Source organism: Durotheca rogersii (genome assembly GCF_024521655.1).
Source record: "Durotheca rogersii strain YMJ 92031201 chromosome Unknown GGS23scaffold_7, whole genome shotgun sequence".
Taxonomy (NCBI): domain Eukaryota; kingdom Fungi; phylum Ascomycota; class Sordariomycetes; order Xylariales; family Xylariaceae; genus Durotheca; species Durotheca rogersii.
In genome coordinates, this window is record NW_026251238.1 from 175,321 (window position 1) to 193,195 (window position 17,875).

The window sequence follows — 17,875 nt, forward strand, 5'->3', positions numbered from 1 at the left end:
TCTAAGAAGTCCAACCATAGCAGGCCCGTAAAAGCGTCCAGAGCGTGAATTCCAAGGCAGCTCACCTTAATACGTCGAGTATTACTCAGCATGAACAGGGTCTTGTTCTGGTCCCACTCGGCGAACCTCCCGCTGCAGAACACGAACCGGAACTTTTGTGCGTCCGGCAGCTTCGGAGACAGCTCGGTGAGGAAGGCATTCGCGGCCGCCAGCGTATAGTCAACGGAGACCTTCCTTGCCGTTTCGATATCGGGGAAATCAAAGGCGCGGCCTCCGATAGCCCTGCGGAGTCTTTTTAGCCCCCGATCACTACGTTTGGGGTTGGTAGAATAATAGCTCACCAGAGACACGCCTCTGCCCCTGCAAGCTGGGCTAGAAGCTCTGGTGGGTGGATAGAGAAGTCCTTGTGCTCGATTACGGTGAGTGTAACAAGGGGATATGCTTAGAATAGGTTTAATTTAATTAATAATTCTATAAGGGGTCTCTTAGGTCCTTATCTTCTTTTAAGTTCTACGTTCCCTTTTCGTCTTAATATAACCCGGAAGTACCTTTATACCTTTATACCTTTATACCTTAATACCGAAGCTATCCGAAGCTTATCTAAGACTTGCTTTAATAGGTCGCCGAGGTAACGGCCTTAATACCTAATATTATCCTCCTAACCTTTATGGCTTAATTTATTAGCGTAGGGTTTTATTTCCGTATAATATTATTTCCTTTTTTCGGAAGAGCTCGTCCTTAAGCGTAATACCTAGGCCCGATAGTTAATAGGTTTATTAAGGTTCTATAGGTAGAATAACTTAACGGCTCCTTTCGTTCCTTCGGTAGTAAAGTATTCCTACGGTTTCTAAGTCTAGTAACGCTTAACCGGCTAGCCTTATTACTTTATTAGGTACCTAATAACTTCTCCGGTCCTTACGGAATCTAATACCTTATTTATTTCGTAGTCTTCTACCTCGATCGGGGCTACCTTCCGTAGGACCTAATTAAGGTTAGGTAATTCCTAATTACTAGCGCGATAAGGTTTAATAAGGAATACGTAAAAGGTATTATAAATACGCTAGCCTTTCGGGAGTATTAAAGTTACGGCGGTAAGGGAGACGACCTTTTAGATCTTAAAGGGACCGAATATCTTCTTATTTATTTTCTTTATAAGACGCTTGGTTTTAATATTACGGGTATTTAATATAACGAGCTATCCGATTTTTAGAAGAGGTTCCTTCTTTCGGTATTTATTTACCTATCCTTTTATCCGCTACCGTATTTTTTCTAAATATTACTTAGCTTCGTTATATATCCGAGTTATTTAATAAGTATAAAGGTTATTTCCTGGATTTTTAGGAATACCTAAAGGAGGGTTATATATTACTAAGTATTACCTATAGTTAGCGTAAAAGGATAATATATTAGTAGTTATTAAAGCGGTATTATTATAAGTAAATTCGGTAGTAAGTAGTAAGTTTTCCTAGTCGCTTATTTCGTAATTTATAAAGGCGCGTAGGTATGCTTTTAAGATTTAGTTAAGTCTTTCCGTTTATTTATCCGTTTAAGGGTAAAAGGCGGTACTTATTCTAGGCTTAACGCCGAGGAGCTTTAGGACGTCCTTTTATATATAGGAGGTAAATCGTAAGTCTCGGTCGGAAATAATATCTAAAGGGATCCTATATAACCGCTAATAATTACGTATAAAGATAGGTATTAAGTCTTCGGCCTTTTTACCGTCTTTCTTTAGCGGGATAAAGTACGTTATCTTAGTAAAGGGATTTATAATAACCTAAATAAAATCGTAACCGTTAGATATTAATAAGTCCGTAATAAAGTCTATCGCGATTATTTGCTATGGTCGATAATATAATTTTATAAGCTATAGTAATCCGAACGGGATATATCGGGATACCTTATTTTATTAGTACTCGCGGTATCCTCTAACGAATTCCTTAACTATTACTTCTAGGTTAAGTTACTAAAAGTTACGAGTAATAAGTTCTATGGTTTTATTTATACCTATATGCCTCGTTACTTTAATATCGTATTCCGATTTAATTATTTCCTATTATAAGTCCTTAGGTATCTAGAAACGGTTTCGTCGATAGAGAAGGCCTTCCTAAAGCTTTATTTCCTTACCGAATAATTTAATTAATTAAGCTTAATACTCCGGGTTTTATATAGCTACCGTTTTAACCTATTTAACGAATTCTAAGGTCTAAGCGGATATTAGGATATTATTTAGTCGTACGCTAGAGAATATTACCGTAGGTAAGCCTGAATTTTTTAAAAAATACTTTTCCTATAGAACCGTTACTATCGGCTAATCCTTAGCTCCTCCTTTTTTAAGGCGATATTATAATAATTTAAATAAAATATCGGCTTTCTTATTTTACTTCCCTAAGCGATAGTATATTATAAAGTAATACGAAAAAAGCTATTAAGCCTAGCGGGCTTAGCGTCGATTTAATACTTTTACCGTAGTAAAGTACGTTAGGTTCTAATAATCGGAATATATTTCTATTTAATACTAAGTACTTTCGAAATAATATCGTTACTTCTTAAATACGTCGACGATTACTAGTAGTTCTTTATTATATATCTTATAATTTATTTCCGTTAAGATAAGTCGTCGTAAGAAAAAGGCTACTAGTCTTAGTTTTCCTTTATTATCCTTTTATAAGAGGACCGCGGAAATAATAAAATCTAAGGCGTCGGTTTCGATAATTAAAACTCGGTTAAGGTCGAAATATATAAGTACCGAAGCTTTCGTAAAGGTTTCTTTTAATTCCTAAAAGGCCTTCTCTATCTCGATTTCCTATTTCCATAACTTACGGTCTTTCTTATTAGCGCTAGTAATTAACCTAGCTATGCCCGAGAAATTACGTATGAATTTACGGTAAAAGTTAGCGAACCTAATAAAGCTTTATAAGTCTTTAAGTATAGCTAGGATACGTTAATTAAGGATAGCTTCTACTTTATCTTTAGATATAATAATACCCCTAAGGCTTATATTATATCCTAAGAATTTAACTTCTTACGTTCGCTAGGTATATTTCTTTAGGGCTACCGTTAAATGATTTTCTATAAGCCGTTTTAAGACTTCTTTAATTAATTAGTTATATTCCTCTAACGTATTAATATAAATTAGGATATTATTTAAATAAGCGATAACCCCGGCGTTTAAGAGGTCGCGGAAGATATAGTTTATTATAGCCTAGAAGATAACGGGGGCGTTAATTAATCCCATAGGCATAACTATATATTCGTATAGCCCGTAGCGCGTTTTAAAAGCGGTTTTTTATTTATCGCCTTTCTTAATCCGTACTATATAAAACCCCGATTTTAGATTAATCTTAGTAAATTACCGCGCCGTTTAAAATAGGTTCTATAATTCGTTAATTAACGGGATCGGATATCGGACGGGTATTATAATTTTATTTAGCTCCCGGTAATTCGCTACCGGTCTTAGGGCGCCCGGGTTCTTTTTTTTTATAAATATTATAAATATACCGTAAGGGGCCTTAGATTTTCGGATTTTTCCCATGGCTATTATTTCGTCGAGCTAGGGTTTTAAGGCGTCTAGCTATCGTCCGTTTATAATATATAAAGGTCCCTACGGAGGAGTAGTTCCCGGTCGGAGCTTAATAGCGTAGTCTTACGGTTACCGATTAAGGAACCGTTATTCGGCTTTTTTAGTTATAATAGGAACGAAGTCGCGAAATTATTCCGGTACTTATACTAAAGCCTTTACTTTTCGTATTATTCCTACGCGAGCTAGCCGTAAGCGATAATTTTAATACCGTAACGAGTTAAAGTATAGCCGTTCGTTTATAAATAATCCTTAAGGGAAATATTCCTTTATTTATTACTAGGGTAGGATAATATCGACCTCTTCGTTTAATTTACTAACTTTCTAAGCGATACGGTAGATATATTCGTAGCTACGGAGCTTTATTTCGTTTATATACTAAAGTCCTTCTAACGAGATTTCCGAGCCGTCGAATCTTATTAAAGTCCTAGCCTTAGAGCGTTAGTTAATAAAAAGGCGTAATTATTCGACTTTAGCGGCGTTAATTAAAGGTACCTTACTACCGGTATCTAGGAAAACTCGTAAGGGGTATTCTTTTCCTTAATATTTTATTTATATCGTATAAATAAGCCGTTTACCTAACCTTAGTTCGTTTAGGTTACGTTAGGGGACTCGTAATTTCTTCGTTATTAGTACCGCTTCCGTTACTTCTGGCGTTCCGGGCCGTTTAGTAGCTATAATCTTTACGTTATTTTTATCGCCCCTTTTTCTTATTAACGCTTACGGAAAGGCATTTAAAAATCCCGTTCTTTATCGGAGTCGGATAGCTTTATAATACGGGAAAGAATTTCCTCTTATCGTATAATAGTATCGATCCTAGTCCTTTTATTAAATAATAATTCGGATTCTTTCCTTTTTCTTTTTCCCGATAAGACTTTCTTAGGTAACGCCGGTAAGTCCCGTCCTTTTAAGTCCTTTTTTACGAAGTAAGCTAAGGTTTAATAATTATTTCTTCCGTATCTCTAGTAGGCCTTCTTATTCTTCTTTCGCTAATTAATAACGGCTTAGTTAATCTTAGCTAAAGCTTCCTTATTACCTATCTATCGTAAGTCCTTAGCCGGTACGGGTTTCTTACTATCCTTTTCCTTACGTTCGTTTACCGGTTAACTTAAATAGGAGCGAGTTTCTTTTACGGGTTACCGTTATTATTAATCCGCTTTCGTATACTCCTTTTACGAAGCGGACCTTCCTTTTCCCGAAATCCTTAGGTTAGTTATTATATTTTCGTAGATTTAACCGGCTTCCTTAATTACTTTAAGGAAGGCTTTATCGCTTTCGGGGATGCTACTTAATCGTAAATAAATTAATTTAGTTATTTCGTCGGGTAAGGTACGGACGATATAATTCTAAAAGGTAATTCCGGATTATTAGACGATATCGTTAAAGTTTATAAGCTCGGTAAGGTATTAAGAGATATCTCTTTAATACTTTAATTCTTATATCTTCTTAAAGTTACGATATCGTTCGGCGGGATTTTTAAACCGTTCTTAAAGTACTTAGGAATATCCCGCCTAAGTATTAACGATTATTAACCTTTCTACCTAGGTTAGCCGTTATTAATACTAGAGCTAGGCCTTTTCGGTAAGTATCGATTTTATTTAATTAATCTTTTAAACGTTCCGGGTAAAGCTTTCTTTATAAGTTTCGAGATAGGATTTAACCTTAATTTATTATAATCGGAACTTAATTAAGTCCTTACCGTTATAAGCCGTAGGCTTAATAAGGTATATTAGATTAATAGTTACCGTAATACTTTATCGATTATTTATAGCTTTAGTTTAAGCCTTAACTATACGTTCCTCGGCCGGGTCGAGAGGTTCTTACGGTTTTTTAGGGACGCCGGGTAGGCGTCGCGGCCTTTACGGGTTCCCGGATTTTAAGTTATCCGAGTCGTTAGAATCCTTTAAATTCCTTAAGGCATTCCGCGGGATCCGTAGCGGTTACGGTAGTCTTTACCCGGCTCCTCTTAATATAAAGGCGTTTACCGCGGCGTCCTAGAAACGGATTCTTACGCGCGCGGCGGTACGTTTAGCCGCGGCGTCTTAGAGTACGCCGTCGGAAATAATTTCCCTTATTTTAGCCTCGTTATTAATATATCTTCCGGTAAACGCTATCGTAATACGGGTATCCGGCGCGGGAGTAGGCGTTCTTATCCTTTAGCTAGCTCTTACGATAATAAACTTAATATCTATTAGCTTATTACTTAGTCGTCGTTATTAATATTCCTTAATTAAATTAACCGCGTAAGCTTTAAAGTCGTTCTTAATTAGTTAGGTTTCTTTTTCTATAGCCCCGGGGATAAGGTATTTTTTACTAAGGATTTCGTTAATTTATTTATTCTTTTACGTAGCCTAAGAGCTAACGTCCGTTATTAATTTATTATGTTTCTCGCGTAGCTAGGTTAAGGCTCGTTAATTTTATAGTACGGCGTTTCGAAGTTAATTTATTACGGCCGTTCGTACTTTATCTTACCGGATAAACTTAGCTACGGTTTCCTATACGTTCTAAGCGAAATAAATACTTTATTCTACGACCTATTTCTAGAACTCGTAGATTTATATCTTCGTAGTTTAGATACCGGTAGCTTATATTACCGTAGCGATTTAATAAAACTATCGTAATTATTCGTACTACTTCTTTAAGATCGTATTTTATCGGTATCCTACGTCGACTTAGTTAATTAGTATTACTAGGCTTTAATATACTTATTCCATTTACTTATATAAATTTACGATTTACTACGGAAGATTACGTATAATTACTCCTAAGTTTACGATTTCCGAAGTATCCGCTATAACTACCTTATATTCCTAGGATTAATATACGACGAAGGATTTATTAATTAGTTTAGGGGTTAATTCCGGTTAAGGCGCTAAAGTAATTCGTTCGGCGTTTTTTGCCTTTAATTCCGTTATTACGGCCTTTAGTTTATTAATCGTAGCTATTATTTAAGCTACCTCCGTTATAGAAATCCGCGCTAGTCCCGAAGCGGCTAATCGCGGAAGTAGGAAAGCCTACGGCTCTAGTTCTTTAATAAAGGATCGAGGTTAATCCGGTAGTACTAATACCGGGATATCGGCTTTGGCGTATAACGCCGGCGTAGGCGTAAGCTTTTCTTATTATTAACTTATAATAAAGTTATAAAGGTAAAAGTAATATAGAATTATCTATAACAAAGGGATATATTTAAAATAGGTTTAATTTAATTAATAATTCTATAGGAGGTTTCTTAGGTCCTTATCTTCTTCTAAGTTTTACGTTTTCTTTTCGTTTTAATATAACCCGGAAGTACCTTTATACCTTTATACCTTTATACCTTAATGCCGAAGCTATCCGAAGCTTATCTAGGACTTGCCTTAGTAAGTCGCCGAAGTAACGGCTTTAATACCCGATATTATCCTCCTAACCTTTATGGCCTGATTTATTGGCGTAGGGTTCCATCCCCGTGTGACAGTGAGCTTCGCGTGTTTCGAGAGCTCTTCGGGTAGTGGCCTGCGAGTCAAGACGAACGCATGCGTGATCTTGTTATTAGCGACGGCCTGTCGAACCAGTGCCCCCCCAGCGAACCCCGTGGCTCCCGTAATGATTATCTTCATCCTGACAATGGGTAGATGAGATGGTAGCGGTAGCGGTAGTGGGTTGATTATTGGGTTAAGGCCAAGTTGTCGACGTCAAGGGAAATTGACGAGCCGGGGAACTTCGGTGATCACGTGGGTCGCATTGGTATCGCCAAATCGGAAAATGGTAGGTACAAGCACCTACTTAACCGCTCGGCTTGTGAAGGACGAATCGACTAAACGCGACGATGGTGGCGGAGGAGGGAGAAGCAGCATACCCGGGAAGACTGGTAGACGTCAACTACCTATACCTACCTACCAATTCCATCGCCACTCGTACCACGCGACAAGTGAAAGCTGGTTTCAGACGCTTTAGAGTAATAAAAGAGCATCAAAAGTACCGCGCGTAGGGATTCGGGACTTGACTGGAATCTGTAGGTAGTTATCTACTAGAGAGGGATTAATAGGTAGGTAGGTGTTAGTTGGGCGGGCGATTACTAGGTAGGGTTAAGAAACAGCAATGCTCGCCCTGTTGTCAGCATATCCAGTTACCTACTTATAGAGCGTGGGTTAAGAATAAACTATTGCATGTCTCACTGTTTGTCATCATTTATTAGTTGCCCCTTGTCGAGTGGTAACCGGTCTCATATTTTAGGTGAGCACACAAACGATGGGCATTTATTGACTGTAAAACACATCGACAGACGTTTTCTCCGTAGCTGGGATTCGTCGCGGTAGCGATACACCTACTCCTCCTTCCGTTCGTCCGTTCTCGGGGGAATCACGCTGCGATGCAGGTATCTTCTACTCTGAGGCGCCCCTCACCAGCCTCTGCACCTCGTCCATGCGGAACCGGGACCAGCAGACGGTATCGATGACCCACTCGCCGACGGCGGTGCCGAGCCAGACCTTGCGCGCCAGCCCGCCGTACCAGAACCAGTCGGGGCGGCCGAACCAGGTGCGCAGGAAGAGAGGCCGCTCGGGGCGCAGCGAGTCGGCGACGAGGCGGCGCGCGAAGACGTCGGTCGGCATGGTCGAGTCGTTCTGGCTGAAGGCGAGCCGCCATTCGAAGACGTGGCGCGCGCGCGCGTACAGGCTGTCGGGTGGCAGGGTGCGGTGCCCCTGGCTCGCCGTGTTGCTGCGGATCGTGCCCGTCATCGACACCATGACGCGCACGCCGAAGGGCGCGAGCTCCATGCGCAGCGTGCGCGAGTACGCGCTCACGGCGGCCTTGCTGGCGCAGTAGACGGAGCCGAAGACGTACGGCGTCACCGACGACAGCGACGAGACGTTGATGATGAGCCCCCGCGCGGCGATCAGCTGGTCCACGAACGCCTGCACCATGGCCATGATGGAGAAGACGTTGGTCTCGAACGTCTGGCGCACGTCCGGCAGCGAGATGTCGGTCGCGGGGTGGGTGTGCGTCCGGCCGCTGCGATCTAGTGAGCGACGGGTCCTGGGCGGGGAAGGCGACCCGCGGCTGCGGCAGCAAGTAACCTACGCGTTGTTGACGAGGATGTCCAGCTTGCCACCGGTGAGACTCGCAACCTCCTGGTGGCATCTCTTGATGCTGTCGGCATCGGTGACATCGAGCGCAAGAGTGCTCATGCCCACGGCGGCAAGCTCTTCCAGCACCTCAGGCCTGCGGGCGGTGGCGATGACATGGAGGCCTGCGGCGATATCAGCATCGCCTTTTCTTCTTCTTCTGTGACTTGAATCAAAGATCGAAGATGCCTCTACCTCGGCGGTGATATTCCAGGCATAGGCCGTGGCCGATGCCCCCGGGCGTACACCTGCAGACGGACGAGTCAGGACGGGACGAGGAAACGAGGGAAGGATTCCACCGGAAAGCCCGCGCAAAGCATGATTAGAGAGCCCTCTCCACTCACCCGGTGATGAGAACCGTCTTCTGTCCTGGCTCGGGCCCTGTCATTTTCGGCGAAATGGTGGCAGTTGACTATGTATACCTATTGGACAGGATGGAACAGTTTGCTAGGTCCAGCTGCGACGGGTTAATCGTCGAGTTATATAGGTAGTATGTAGTTTAGTGCGCGTGCTGCTGGCATTTCTATCCGAGGGACAATATTCCTATCCGAGGGATAATTGCCACCGCCAATTCACCCCTCCCTAAGTAACAACTGTCACAGGCAGACCTCTCTCGAATTATCATGTCCCCCTCCAACATTATGATTACTATATCGTGCTGGATCTCTACTGATCGAGATCAACCATTCTGGCCCTGCCTCCCCGCCTCCCCCTGCTGCTGCTTGGGCGCCGCACAGCACGCACGGGGAGAAGAGGATTCGACGCAGAAAAGATCGACCAGCGTCACTCTCATGGAGACACTAGCTAATAGACCGCCCTTCCCGCCAGCTCTCCCGGCGCCCACTTCGAACCGCACATCCCTACGCTTCCGCTTCATAACCAGTACTTGGATAAAGAGATAAACACTTCGATGCGCAGGCCCGCCTGGGGCTCCCAGACGACTCGCCGACGCGCGCTCTCCCCTCGTACGACGTCAGCGCCGTGCGCCGGGCGCGGACGCCGAGCGAGTGGACTTGCGTGGCCGGGCGCGACGGTCGGGAGTCTCCATCTCTCTCGTTTGTTTCTCGTTGTTTTGAGGGAGGACAACGACGTTTCCAAGTTCCTTTGGTTGATGGCTGAACTTGTTTGGTTGTTACACAAGTGTTGTGGCATAACAAAATGGATATTTTCTTTCTTTCAGTATCTACATGTCTTGTCTATACGTCTATATATGGACGACTCACCTCTGCCCGAAGAGGCGGTTACTTTATCTATGCCACCACCACCAAGCGCACGCATTGTCAGAGGATACACCAAGCCGCGCTTCTATTCCCCAGCATAGAATAAGCATCCAGAGCGAGACGAGACGAAGGCTTGCGCAGGCGAGTCAGTTTGGAATAGGGAGGAAAGGAAAGAAAAAAAAATGACACACCCTCTCAAACAGTTGGTAGATTTCTACCATCCAGATACCCGAGGGGTTGATCACGCCGGTCGTACCCTCGATGAGATACTGAATTGGAGCGACGACCAGCTGGAACAGTCGCACGATTATATCCAGGTGTTGTTCCCGCTGCCAGAGCCGTCGGACTCGAGCGCGCCAGAGCTCAACGAAGATGTGATTATCTACTTCCGGGGAGACGTGCAGCTGAGAGAGCAGGTGAGGCGCGTCCTAAAGCGGATGCTCGCATTCTACGGTTTCGACATAGCGTGGCACCAGGAGGGGCCAGCGCTAGAGGTGGAAGTCACACCGTTATCCGAGAATGAGCAAGTGTTTCATAGGTGGCTGAAGTATCAGGACCACAACCACTTGCGCATATCCCGCATCATCAGGAGCCTCCGCGTCCTGGGTCTGAGCCGCGAGGCCGCCGCTGTCCACCGGGCGTTCGTTCGGATCAACCAGTCCATGGGCTTGGTTGTCTCGGTCACGACCGTGCTCTACTGGTTCTTCAGGTCTGCAGATCCCTTGAGTAGGGGGTTGGGGGGGGAGCCGATTGAATGGCTCAGGAAATTCGATTGAGGCGGCCGACAAGATGCCGAAGACGACATCATAGAAATACTACGTTAGGAGACAAGAGCGTAGATAGATAGATAGTTGGAGTGAGTCGGTATCGACTCTCTTCAGGGACATCACGGCTTTCGTTCGTTCGGGAGAAGTGATGCGCATGGTGATGTATTAATGCAGCGTATTCGTTAGCAACATACCTAGATGAAGCCACCATAACTGGAAATTTTCTTTCTTTTTTTTTGGTATCGTAGTCGTCGTTGTTATCATCGCATAATCGTATTATCTCTTCCCGATCTCTTCTGTTCTGCAGCTGGGCGGAGTAATATGTACCTAGGTATGACGCGTCACCCCCTTGCCGGTTTAGCTGCCACTACCGCTTTGCTTACATACCTACTTACTCATACAGCGTAGTCGGCAGCCGATACGGCATCGGACCAAAACCAAAGAAGGGGGACTGGCAAGTTGTTGCGTTCTCGTGACGGTCCCCCGTCCGGCGGGCGATCATCCCGTCATCGCTGGCGCATGCCCTGTATGTTGGGTGTGGCGTTGTGGGAAGGTGGTGTAGCAGTGCTAGGTATACCTACCGGGGCTCTATTGCCGGGTGGTAGGTATAGAGGCGGGTGAGTGGTAGGGTATAGCATGGTGCGATATAGTTCGTATTGTAGGTGGTAGACATGGTTTGCCCGTCGACGACTTGGAGTTGGGGTTACGTTCGATCCCGCGCCGCGTGGCCGTGTGGGGAAGGGTAGAAAGGGTGCAAGGCCACTATAGGCAGCGTATGCAGGAGATAATAGCGATACGAGGGAGGCCCGGTTGGATAATACCCAAGGAGACGGCGGCGCATGCAGGGTGGGATGGAAGAGAAAGGCCCGTCGAGTCGGGACCTCGTAATCGGTCGCCTCGCATGGGTGCACTGCTGGAAACGAGGGCGAGAGGAGAGCACAGGGAATACCGAGGGTTACGGCTACGACGAGGTATAGTGGGAGGTGATAGTTGGCTTCATGCTTGGTTTTCGCAGATGTCGTGCGCACCCTGTTGCGTGTGTGACTTAGGTGCCTAGGTAGGTAGGTACCTAAAGCTAGTAGGAAGAATGCAGATACCTACAATTGATCGGCTTACAGGGTATAAAGATGGTGACATCTATATCTCTATACCGTACGAGGACGGCCTCACATAGCTTTATAGAGTCTCTTCACCTCCATGGGCTGATACTATCGCGCTCTTTTCTCTTACGTGGCTAGAGTTACAGACCCTGCAGCTCATGACGTAGAGACGTTTCGATCTTTTTTGGTCTCCCCTTAGCGAAACGCCGTCCCCCCTCGCAGGATGGATCGACTGCAGGGCGACCTATGCATATGCCGGGTGGGCAGTAGTACGACGCAAAGAGAGGCTGGGATATGGGCGGAATCGGCCTCTGATGCTCTCTGCTCTGGTGCTCTCTCTGATAGCATCCACGAAAGATGTCTACACACCGGTCGGGCCTAGACCGACCAACGGTGCTGGAAGTAGGACAGGTCGAGCGGGTCGACCACGCCGTCGTTAGAAAGGGTCCAGGCCGTCTCCAGCGGCTGCACACGCCGCGCTGTATTAGTAGGTAACCCAGTGCAGTTCAAGGAACACCGCTGCATATTACTGCCAATCTGCAAATGATATAGGTATATGTGTGTGTGTGTGTGTGTGTGTGTGTGTCTATAAAATACTAAAGTGGGCTGCGCGATCGGCGGGTTTCCCATATCAGCGCAGAACAGAGCCAACAAAACCGGGGGAGACAGAGGGTAGGCGACGACGGTAGGGGCAGCTGATAGGGTGGCCGGGGAGACGACGATATGTTTACTTGGGACCGATTGCGGCAGGTATGTGTATAGATCGGCCGGCATCAGCTGAAGGCCGCAGATATGTAGGTAGGTATGGATGCGTGTCTCACTGATTCGGCACGGCCGCCAGAGGCAGGTCGGGCGTTGTTGTACTTACACAGGCATCCCATACCGAAACATCGTGCTTACGGACGTTATGAAACATCGTGGTGGCATACAGTAATCGAGGCGGGCACAGGACCGGTCCCTCTCGGGCTACGTGATCGCTTCGTTTCATTTGGCCGAGGGAATGCTGGGAGAGAGACGGTAGAAGCAGCGTGTGGTAGGTGTGGGCGTAGTAGGAGGAGGGAGAGGGGAGCGGCGGAGATATTTGCTCCCCAGGCAGAGGCGTCAGAGAGGAGAGAAGAAGAGACGTACGCACACATATACTAGGTATACCTAGATGCATGCAGCATGCAGCGCATGTGTGAATGCAAGTGCATTAAGAATACCACCTAAGGTATATTCATACCTGCACATCTTACGGTACCTAACATCTTTCCAGAGCGGACAAGTGGCTCGCGTCGTCGACATTCTGCTCGACCTTTGGGTGGCATGCTCACGTTCCGGGAGAGAGGTAGGTAGGTACCTTTACCTCGCTGGATCTGGGTGGTGCTACACTGGCTCTTCCCCCTCCTCCAACCGGTTTCAGACGCTGGCCTCTCCCCCCTCCCCCTGTAACCCCCCCCCCCCCCGGCTGGCGCAGTAACCTGCTAACTTCGATTTTCCCCTCGTCAGTCGACACCTGCGCATGCCGCACGGAGGCACTTAGCGTATGCTTGCACCAGGCCCGGCGTGCTCTCGTTGCTAGAGTGAAGCTGTATACTCAGCACGTCGAGATTGCCTGTGGATCAGCAGGCTTCGTCTGAGGCGCCTCGGCCGCTCACAGCGCTCGAGCTCCTGGTGCGCCAGATAAGGCAAACCCGCCCAGGCCTGGGAATCCGGCGCCGTCGCATCTCGCCGGTTCCACTACGGCTATCCATCCACGACTGCAGAATCCCAGCTGCCATTCCCTTCGACTTGCCTACCTACCGACCTACCTACCTACCTACCTACCTACCTACCTCTAGCCACTTTACCGCGAAAGGAACCGCGAGCCGAGTCGACAACAGATGAAACACGTACACAAAGGCCGGCGGGGTGGGCAGGGGAACGAATACGTATGCGTAGGTGGGTACGTGCTTGTTTCCTGTGACGAAACCAACCTACCAACCTACCTACCAACCTTACGATCCTACCTAGACACAGGTAGATGCAGATGATTCCCGTCCGTAATACAACAACCATCAAGTGGGAGGTAGTAGGCATGTGTGTATCTACATACCTCTTAGGAGGTAGGTAGGTAAGGTAGGGGTATCGACGAGCCGTTGAACGGTTTCGTCCACGGTCCCACACCTACATACCATGGATTCCCACCTGGCTGTACCCAAGTTTTCTTTGGCCTGCTTTCCCACTTTCCGCATTCTGTCTCTGGTCGATCCCATGCTCTTAGTATATCCTCCGTATGAGTTAGTCCCTGTTATCTGGGCTCGTCTCCCCCTATCTTCTCTCTTGCGACAACACTTTCTTTACCCACCGTCTCCTCCCCTCCCCTATCCGTGCCTGTCCGCTGCGTCTAGCCGTCTGGCCTGCCTCTCTACATGGCCTCGGCCATCACCCACACATATACCCACACACGATCGGTACCGGTAACCTACGACGGGTCATGTCAGAAGCTAAAAGACCTCGCACGGATATACCTTGAAGCCTCGTCCGCTCGAACCTAACACAGCACCAAATACTATACATATGTGTACGCAACCTACTACTTCCTCCCTACCACCGTCTCGTCCCAAAGCTAGAGCCCCTCAGCCACGTAAAGCCAACCTTCCCGCCCTTCCTCAGGAGAGCTGCATGTATATACCTACGCCGCGGCCCCGGCGCAGTCGAGCTCGCTCTCTCCCTCCACCACTCTGCGCCGGCCTCTACGGACCTGAGATTACTTTGCCTTGCCTCGCCTCGCTCCCCCTCGTCCGCTCAGATACCGAACCAAACACGATACGCAGCATACGGGCCACCTCAGGCCTGCCGGCGCGACGACGGAAGACCAGCCCAGGGGCTTATTGTGTGGCGCCAGAGTCGTAGACATCGTCGTCAACAGTAGCATCACTGTCGTACGCAGGAGCAGAAATGCGGGTCTCCAGCGTCGTCAACCCCCTCGCCGCACTATTGCTCGCGGCCTCCAACGCCCGCGCCGTCCACGCTCTCTCACCCGCACACTCGGCCCTCTCGGAGGCCAAGTACATCCCGATATGTAGGGCGGCAGCAGCGTCGGCGGTTGCCGCTCGCACCGACGCTTTCCGCCCCCATTTCGAAGACAATAGTGCCAAATCTTCGCCGTCGCCGTCGTCGTCGGTCAGACTGCCCGTCGAAGCCCCGGCTCTCGTGTCGGGGTCGGATGCTGCGGCCTACTACTTCGCCGGCACCGCCGCCAACCACTCTACTTCCGCCGCCCCCCCTTCTCCCTACCCTACGTCATCGCTCCTCCATAACCGCGCGCCCGGCCCGCGGACGGCTACGGCCCCCGAACGGCCGGTGCTGGACGCTTCCGTCATGGGGCTCGTCGTCTTCTCCGCCGCCGGGCTGTACTTGTTGTGACGGGGCATTTCTTTCAGCATTGATTGCATCGACGTGGTATGAAATAAGACGGTACCGATTGGATGGATGGATTCCGATGGATGGACGGGCACGCATGATGGTTATGAGCGGAGTTAGGTTGGAATGGGAATTTTGAAACGCCGCCTATGACGGCGGTGGCGGTAGCATCGGCGTTTCGGTCATAGGTCCTGGTTGGGCACTCTCGCATCGTTATACCCCCCCACGTTCTGTAGCTCTCTCGATTTTGTTTTTAATATACCACTGGCTCTTCAATTGTCCAACTGCGCCAACTGTGTGATGTCCCCCGTCGATTATAATCGAGTATACGCACCAGCCCAACTGGTCCCCTGTATCTCTTCCCACCCTGTTAGTGCGCTGGGTGAGATACAAGGGAGGAGTTGGGCTGATGTGTGTAAAGATGCCCCCTGTAATAATATTTAGGGGTCGGCATATCGGCGTGCCCCACCACACCCCCCCCCAGCCTCTCCAGGGCCCCGCCATCCCGCACGCTGATGACCTAACTAGGTATATTGCAGACAGACACCTCTACACCACTCCGCCTCCGCCTCCTATCAACTTCTCTAACCCTTCCAGCTCAACACTCCATCCCTTCCCTCGTCGGTCCCTCTCTCGCCAATGCCTCCCGCCCAACACACCAGCCCGCCATGATCAACGCCTTCCTGATCTTCAACAACCAGGGCCAGCCCCGGCTGACCAAATTCTACACCCAACTGGTACGTAGCGCCCCGTCACAAGGAGCCATCTCCTCCCCCCCCCCCCCCCCCCACCATCCATCCTCGTTCCCGCACCTCCAACCAGTCCGCGCCGCTCACGCTTCCCTCCCCCCTCCCCCCTCCCCTTCGCAGGAGACCAGCATCCAGCAGCGCCTGATCTCCGAGATCTTCACGCTGGTGTCGAACCGGCCGGAGGGGGCGTGCAACTTCCTGCCGCTGCCGCCGCTGCTCGCGCCGGCGGGCTCGGCGGCGGACCAGGCCAACGACGTGCCGTCGCTGGTCACGTACCGGCACTACGCGACGCTGTACTTCATCGTGATCTCGACGGCGACCGAGTCGCCGCTCGCGCTGCTCGACCTCGTCCAGGTCTACGTCGAGGCCCTCGACCGCCTCTTCGAGAACGTCTGCGAGCTCGACCTCATCTTCAACTTCGAGACCCTCCACGCCGCCCTCGCCGAGATCGTCGTCGGCGGCGTCGTCGTCGAGACCGCCCTCGACCGCATCGTCGACGGCGTCCGCGCCCAGGGCACCGTCGCCAAGCGCCCCGTCAACGAGTCCCGCTCCGCCTCCGCCGCCGTCCCCGGCCTCGGCGTCGCCGGCGGCTTCGTCTGGCCCGGCCGCTGAGCCTTAGTGGCCCTGGCGGCCTTGTCTGCCAGCGTTTCTTGTTTGCCGTAGTATTATTGTTATTATCATGATGGTTATTTTCTGCCGGAGCGCGTGGCTACGGGATGGCATGGCGTAAGCAAAGGCATCAGCATACCCAGCGTCGGTGTCTATCTATCATCACTCACGAGCCACGGGTTGTCGTCTCTCGATGAGAACGGGGGATTTGGTTGTCATATATACAGCTACAACGCCACGATAAAACGTAATTTCAAATCAAGATCCACTACACGACTTTCGGGGGTAGACCCCTCGTCTCCATACCCTTGACAACAAAGCCTCTCGTCATCAATAAAGAATAAGTTAAAACTCCGCCCATATGCCCGTCATATGTCGTGTCGTGTCAGGTCTTATGTAGTGGTAGTAGCACCAGTAGTAGGAGTAGGAGTAGTAGCAGGCAGTATACAGGCAAGGCCAGCGATGAAAAAGGCCGCGTCTCAGGCTACCGCTGCCGCTGCTCGGCTTTCAAGCCCGTCGCGGCCTCGACGCCAGCCGGGTCTGCGCGCCGGACGTACCGCTGCTCGGGCGAGAAGGCGGCGAAGAGCTCCCAGAACTGGTCGCGGATCTGCACGGGGGGGTGGTTAAGCTCGACCGCGCAGCGAGTCCGCAGACAAAACGAGGACGGGAATACGTACCCCCTGGAAGGGCTGCTCGCGGCCCTCGCCGGCGTCGAAGAACAGGACGATGTAGACGAGAAATCCTGCTCGCTCGCGCGCGCGCGCGCGCGCTGTGTGGTCAGCCCGCGCACGCGCATCCCCTCGAGCCAGGGACTCGTTTGGTACGAGAGAGAGAGAGAGAGACAGAGGGAGGCGAGACGCACCAACGATGCAGGCCCACTGCGCGAGGCGCACGGCGCGGTCCCAGCGCGGGCGCGCCGTCGCGAGCAGCACGCGGCGCTTGTAGCGGCGCTCGAAGCGGAACTGCTCGCGCTCCGACAGGCGCGAGAAGTCGGGCGGCCACACCTTCTTGGGCGTGTACCGGGGGGGCAGCAGCGGCGCGCGGCGGGTCGTCTCGGGCGGCACCGGGTACCCGCCGGCCGCCGGCTCCGGCGGCAGCGTGTTGCGCAGCAGGCGCGCCGGCAGCACCGGCACCGGCCGGCCGCGCACGCGCCCCGGCCCCGCCAGGCTCTGCGAGGCCCGCAGGCCGCGCGTCGGGATCATGGGTGGCCGTGGGCGAGGGACGGCAAGGACGGCGTTCGGAGGAAGTGCGTGGCGCTCGGATCGGGGCTCCGGGGCTGTAGGAGGCGGGCGGAGGGAGAGGAGCAGGAGAAGGAGGAAAAGGGCATCTCAAAATCGGGCGATGGCGGGACGCGAGACGATGGAGAA

The 17,875-nt window shown here is 49.6% G+C and overlaps 6 protein-coding genes across 6 annotated transcripts; 3 read left to right on the plus strand and 3 right to left on the minus strand.

Annotated features, from left to right (window-relative positions):
* Positions 1-6,909: 6,909 nt before the first annotated feature.
* On the minus strand, positions 6,910-7,653 carry GGS23DRAFT_562679 (uncharacterized protein). The gene has a single exon (XM_051516039.1). The coding sequence runs from the start codon at positions 7,171-7,173 to the stop codon at positions 6,934-6,936; it is 240 nt and encodes a 79-aa protein (XP_051372752.1). The 5' UTR covers positions 7,174-7,653; the 3' UTR covers positions 6,910-6,933.
* A 7-nt stretch (positions 7,654-7,660) lies between these two features.
* GGS23DRAFT_562682 (NAD(P)-binding protein) lies at positions 7,661-9,595 on the minus strand. Its single transcript, XM_051516040.1, has 4 exons — positions 9,024-9,595; positions 8,875-8,927; positions 8,636-8,804; positions 7,661-8,566 (listed from the first exon to the last, which is right to left on the minus strand). Exons 1-4 carry the CDS (start codon positions 9,065-9,067, stop codon positions 7,939-7,941), a joined length of 894 nt encoding a protein of 297 aa, XP_051372753.1. The 5' UTR covers positions 9,068-9,595; the 3' UTR covers positions 7,661-7,938.
* A 361-nt stretch (positions 9,596-9,956) lies between these two features.
* On the plus strand, positions 9,957-10,689 carry GGS23DRAFT_479754 (opioid growth factor receptor conserved domain-containing protein). The gene has a single exon (XM_051514290.1). It carries the CDS (start codon positions 10,082-10,084, stop codon positions 10,673-10,675), a length of 594 nt encoding a protein of 197 aa, XP_051372754.1. The 5' UTR covers positions 9,957-10,081; the 3' UTR covers positions 10,676-10,689.
* A 3,758-nt stretch (positions 10,690-14,447) lies between these two features.
* On the plus strand, positions 14,448-15,160 carry GGS23DRAFT_479766 (uncharacterized protein). The gene has a single exon (XM_051514291.1). It carries the CDS (start codon positions 14,686-14,688, stop codon positions 15,151-15,153), a length of 468 nt encoding a protein of 155 aa, XP_051372755.1. The 5' UTR covers positions 14,448-14,685; the 3' UTR covers positions 15,154-15,160.
* Positions 15,161-15,818: 658 nt separating this feature from the next.
* On the plus strand, positions 15,819-16,511 carry GGS23DRAFT_595696 (clathrin adaptor complex small chain; the record flags this gene model as incomplete). The annotated part of the gene is made up of 2 exons (XM_051518355.1): positions 15,819-15,887; positions 16,020-16,511. The coding sequence occupies 2 exons, from the start codon at positions 15,819-15,821 to the stop codon at positions 16,509-16,511; spliced, it is 561 nt and encodes a 186-aa protein (XP_051372756.1).
* A 481-nt stretch (positions 16,512-16,992) lies between these two features.
* On the minus strand, positions 16,993-17,710 carry GGS23DRAFT_595697 (uncharacterized protein; the record flags this gene model as incomplete). Its single annotated transcript, XM_051518356.1, has 3 exons — positions 16,993-17,115; positions 17,186-17,277; positions 17,371-17,710. The coding sequence occupies 3 exons, from the start codon at positions 17,708-17,710 to the stop codon at positions 16,993-16,995; spliced, it is 555 nt and encodes a 184-aa protein (XP_051372757.1).
* Positions 17,711-17,875: the final 165 nt, after the last annotated feature.